Raw genomic sequence first — 5,187 nt, 5'->3', positions numbered from 1 at the left:
TGTGTGTGTGTGTGTGTGTGTGTGTGTGTGTGTGTGTGTGTGTTTTATCAGTTGTCATGTTCATGTCACCATGCTCTCAGTCTGTCTAATCTGTGTTTGATGTTGTTTAAAGACAGGATGTGTTTGTCTGTCAGGGAGGTAAAATCTGTGTATAAATACTTTGTTTTCTGTCCATCCTGTCCTCTCTCAGAGTAAAGCTGTGTTGTGTCCCATGTCTGGACAACCTATTAAGATGAATGATCTGATCCCGGTGCGTTTCACCCCTCTGGACCCGAGCCTGGACAGGGTGGCCCTGCTGAACCGGCAGGTCAGTGTACTCTGCATCAGTTTATGTCACACAGTTTAGTCAAATTTACTGAACGAGGTGCACTGTACACACGTGCTGCTCAGTCCTTTTTTGTTTTATTTTTGAAGGAAATGGTGTGTGTGTGTGTTTGTCCTTTACTGCTGAACATGTTTGTCAGGAAGAGCCTAGAGTTTGACCTGCAGGATGAACACTGTTACTGAACACCTCTCTGTGTCAAACTGTGGAGGCTAAAACTTCCCCATCCTGCTCTGTTAGACAACAAACCATAAACCCAGTTCTTAAAAAGTTCTGCACGTGTGTAAAATCTAAATACTACGGAGCCCGCAACGGAACATGGGAGATTTTTTTTTTCTTTTGTGTTCCCACGCAATAGTATTGCGTTACCTCGCAAAAGTCGTTTATCACTGTTGTGCCTACCGGTTTAACAACAAACTCACATGTTCACCATTAGCGAGTTAGCCTACTGCTTTAATTCAGCTTCAGAATGAATATATCACACAGCCACGCATGGAAGTATGTCATATGCCGATATTTTAACACGGAGTGTCATCAATGTCAATTTCATGAACTGTGGTGACAACATCCTGTTTTGGTAAGCGGATATTTCAAAATAAAAGTCTGATTTAATTCAGTTCTTATTCAAAACAAACTTTTGCGTGGGAACACAAAAGAAAAAAAATCCCCCCATGTCCCCTCGCGGGCTCCATAAAATACAAACAGAATGCAATGATAAAATCTGATAAACCCAGTCTTGATTCACTGTGGAAAATAGAAAATATTAAAGCTTGAAACTAAGAATTTGTATTGTTTTGTGTGTGTGGAGTAATTAATAATAACAGAACATGAGTGCAGCTTGACATGAGCAATCCTGGTCCTCGAGGTCCGCAGCCCTGCAGGTTGTACTTTATTCCCTGATTCAGTCAGTGAATTCCAAGTTCTGCAGAAGCCTGATAATAACCCATTCATTCAAATCAGGTGAGGTGGAGCAGAGAAACAAGTAAAACATGCAGGGCTGTGGTCTTTGATGCTCACCCCTGTTCTACACCCAGACAGAGATGTGAGGGAAAAAAACTCTGCTCTGATGTGTTGCCTTGCCCCTTATTATGTCGAACAGATCAAAATATGGTCAAATAAGGGGTTTAAGTTTCAAAATAGTCTGACTCATACCATGGTTATATCCACGCTGCTGCATCCTTTTAGCCAGTGTTTGTGCCAATAAAATTCGTACTCATTTCCTCTTTTGCCGTGAGGAGTTTTTAGGTCTCAAAAAAAAAAMCCCCACAAAATTTAAATCTGAAAGGAGTCCATTTCTGGTGGTTTGACTTAGAAAACCTGCAGCTGGTTTGTCCCTGAAGCTGTCAGTCTGCTCTACACCACCCCATCTTTTCTGTTTCTAACTTGCTCAGAGTTTTTTTTTTTTTTTTGTTTCTTCGTCTCGTGAATGTTAAGAGGCGTGACAGACGGGGGGTGACTCTGAGCTGAGGTGGTCAGAACACRTCTGTGACGTTACAGGGCGTCTTCAGAAACAGCCCAGAATATTATGATGTCCCAGTTTTCATTGCAGCCTTTTGGTCTCACATGACTCGTACTGTCATTACATTTTACTTACTTACCTAGGCCTGGGTGATATGGCCTAAAATCAAAATCACGATATATTGACCAGTTCACCTCGATAACGATAAATGCACGATAAGTCTTACCACCCCCACCACACACAAGTACACAGTATAGTTTAGTCATAACACTATACACTGTGTCCATGTTCTTAGTCAAAGTACAGTTTAGTATTCTCTAATGAAATATTATACAAAGACTTTAACCTGAACCATTTGGACCAAAGTGATTTTGTAAGAGAGGTTTTGATTTTGAACAGCTTTTCTGTAGTTTATATTTACCATTTTAGTGTTTTTAATATATTTGATAAAAAACTTTTTTTGTCAAGACTTGAGTTAGATATAATCATTCAAATATTTAACCATCTCCATATTATAACTTTTCAGTGCAAACAAACACATTATGTATGTACTATGACTTATATTTTAAAAAATATACCAAATATGTCTTTTGTACWGCATACATTTTTTATTTGTTAGACTGACATATTTTTCTATTAAAATAACTATTCTTTTTCAAAAAGTTTATATTATTTAGAGAGCTCATGTAATCATTTATATATTTATTCTTTATATTTGATGATTTATTGAATCACAGAGCAGTTCAGTCACAGTGTGGTTCTAAATATAAGCAAGTTATATTGTGAAGAATAAAATGTGTAGATATTTATAAGAACATAGCGTTTTTTTATTTTTTTCTGGGGATCGGAGGCTAACGCTAAGCGGAGATTCGTCTTTTCTATACTGGGGCAAAGTGTTCATCTGAGTTAATTATTTGAAAGAGCAGCGGCTCCCACAGAACAACTCAGCCTGTGTGCACCTCAGTGTGCTCCTGTAACAGCGCTGTCGAGGACAGGAGTTTGGTCACATGAGCAAAGTTGGACATATAGATAACGACTCTCTGAACACATAAACTTATAGTGTTAGATTTTAGATCCCAACGTCTCTGGTAGGTCAGGAGAGAAGTGTGGAGGACGGGGTTTGTTCACTCAGGACAGGAGCTGCAGGCTGACCGGTGTTTATCCTGCAGACTGCTGCACTGACATCAGAAAGACCCGCCCTACTCTGCTCTGATTGGATAAAGCTGTGKGGTTCGTTTGATTTGTTGAAAGCAGCGTCTGTTTAAACCTGTATCAGACTGGGTGGTTTTAACGAGACAACAGAAACAAGCAGGTTCTCCAACATGGGCAAAATGACGTCTGCCATGAAATTAGCATATCCTGATATAATTATTTTCCTGGGCAAGTTTTTTTTACTGGTATTATCGTGAATGATATGATATGGCCCAGCCCTACTGTCACCATATTTTAATACTCCGGTACAACAAAATACCTTCGTACCGCCCAAGCCTGGTATGTGTGTGTTCTGGTTCTGTTGGTTTTAATGCTGCTCTCTCCCTTCAGGAGCGGTATGTGTGCGCTGTGACCAGAGACGCTTTGGGCAACAGTGTTCCCAGTGCGGTTCTCAAACCATCGTGAGTCCAGTCTTCTGTGATTTTTTTATTCCAGGTGTAGTGTTGTGTTTCAGTGTTCTAGCCTGTGAGACTAACTGGGACTGGTTTTAGGGGGGCCGTGGTGACCCAGGAGTGTGTGGAGAAGCTGATCAGGAAGGACATGATGGACCCTGTGACCGGAGACAAGCTGAGCGACAGAGATATCATCCCCCTACAGAGGGTCTGTAATGTTCATGCTCTGATCCTGTAGAACTCAGATGATGTTAATGACAGGATGTCAGAACCAAGTGGACCCATGTGGACATTTGTCCTCATGCTGTCTCTAACTCAAAACAAAACAGGGACGATTATAGAATGAACTTAGATTTGTTTTCAAATCTGGTCAGGAAAGTAGAACAGGACCTGATGTTTCAGGCTGGTTTATGTTCTGTTCTGATGGTCTGTTCTGTTCTGACAGGGTGGAACTGGGTTCGCAGCTTCTGGAGTAGAACTGAAAGCCAAAGAGGCCCGACCAGTGATGCAGGCCTGAGCTGAGGGAGTTCCATCAGAACATCTTAAAGCTCAGTCATGGAAGAATAAAGTGATGCTATTTCTTTTTTCTTTTTTTGTAACTTTGTCTTCARACCTGTAAAGAGACTTGATCTGTTAGCAGAGACGCTTCTTCTAGTTTACATTTTAAAGAGATTTATTCTGTGGGTGGTCTGTATGGAACAGAACAGTATTAYTTTCATTTAGAGACTCATCACATCCACCTGAGGAGTACATCAGATTAAATTAAAGACACCTGAGCATCCTGATATCATGAGTGGTTCTACACTTGTCTTGCTAATCAGGATTGTTTTTTCATTCTAATGAGGATTTCTTGATGTCATTTGAAAAAGGAAACCTGAAACCATATTTGGACATCAGGCTTTCTCAGCTGATGTTGAGAATAGCTTCTGTAGCAGCAGAGAAAGTATCTGAAATATAAAACTGTTCGGCTCAGAAAACTGCTTCAAAACATTTCCTTCAACTGACCCAGAGGTAAAATATTTCTTCATCATATTCTAACAAAATTGAGTTATTGTGCTCTACGTCCCTACATRCCAAGAATGGATTTAATGGTCAGTTTGAGGTGACGGGTCACTTACATTATCTGTTCAAATGTTTTGTTCTGAACAAGAAATATGACCAGTTTTATTTTAATAAACTGTTTCTCCTCAGCTCTGTGTCAYCTCACTGGTTCTGATGAATCTGTCATAAAATCAACTTTTTATCCAAAGCCACACAGGTTTATAGGCTGTACTAATTGGTAATTGTTTATGAAAGAAGTCAGAGCTCGTCATGTTCGTCCACCCTCATCCCMCCGTAGTCTGTGATGGTGCTGATCTGGATGAACTCCAGCTTGTCCAGCATTTCAGGCCAGGTCAGTCGGCCRTCCTGATGAGCAGAAAACACAAGGAGGGATGAAAGTAAGTGATGTGGACATGAACAAACCAAACTGAAATTTATTCAGTACAATAATGCACATCCATATATAAAAGGTACAATATTAATACTAGACATGGGTTTTTACTATGTAAAAACAAGTGTGCATTGCCATGTGCTTTGCCTGCAGCATTGGACTTGCAGAAGGAACTTTGACCAAGTTCAAATGTGTTTTCTATACCAGCTTGTGCCTGTCACGTCAGCAGGTGTTTTTCATTAAGGCAATTGAGTGACAATGTGAAGTTGGAATAGATTTTTTTGTTAAAGTTGAGTTAGCTGGGTTTTGAACCCTGATCTCCCACATGAAAGACCATGACATAGACCATTATATGTTGGAGCTTTGGCAG

The 5,187-nt window shown here is 40.2% G+C and overlaps 2 protein-coding genes across 2 annotated transcripts in view; one reads left to right on the top strand and one right to left on the bottom strand.

Annotated features, from left to right (window-relative positions):
• Nucleotides 1-4,575, top strand: part of nosip (nitric oxide synthase interacting protein) — a gene marked incomplete at its 5' end in the record, with an annotated part of 6,180 nt that extends 1,605 nt beyond the window's left edge. The window contains 4 exon segments of the mRNA XM_014020976.1: nucleotides 191-307; nucleotides 3,324-3,394; nucleotides 3,485-3,593; nucleotides 3,831-4,575. Coding sequence (XP_013876430.1) covers nucleotides 191-307; nucleotides 3,324-3,394; nucleotides 3,485-3,593; nucleotides 3,831-3,902 — 369 coding nt within the window.
• The window catches only part of rcn3 (reticulocalbin 3, EF-hand calcium binding domain), a 19,410-nt gene continuing 18,263 nt past the window's right edge, over nucleotides 4,041-5,187 (bottom strand). Inside the window, exon 8 of the mRNA XM_014020974.1 lies at nucleotides 4,041-4,792. Coding sequence (XP_013876428.1) covers nucleotides 4,685-4,792 — 108 coding nt within the window. The 3' untranslated portion in view covers nucleotides 4,041-4,684. The remainder of the gene's footprint in view (nucleotides 4,793-5,187) is intronic.

Source organism: Austrofundulus limnaeus, unplaced genomic scaffold, assembly GCF_001266775.1.
Source record: "Austrofundulus limnaeus strain Quisiro unplaced genomic scaffold, Austrofundulus_limnaeus-1.0 Scaffold274, whole genome shotgun sequence".
Lineage (NCBI taxonomy): Eukaryota > Metazoa > Chordata > Actinopteri > Cyprinodontiformes > Rivulidae > Austrofundulus > Austrofundulus limnaeus.
This window is presented reverse-complemented; position numbering and strand designations above follow the sequence as displayed.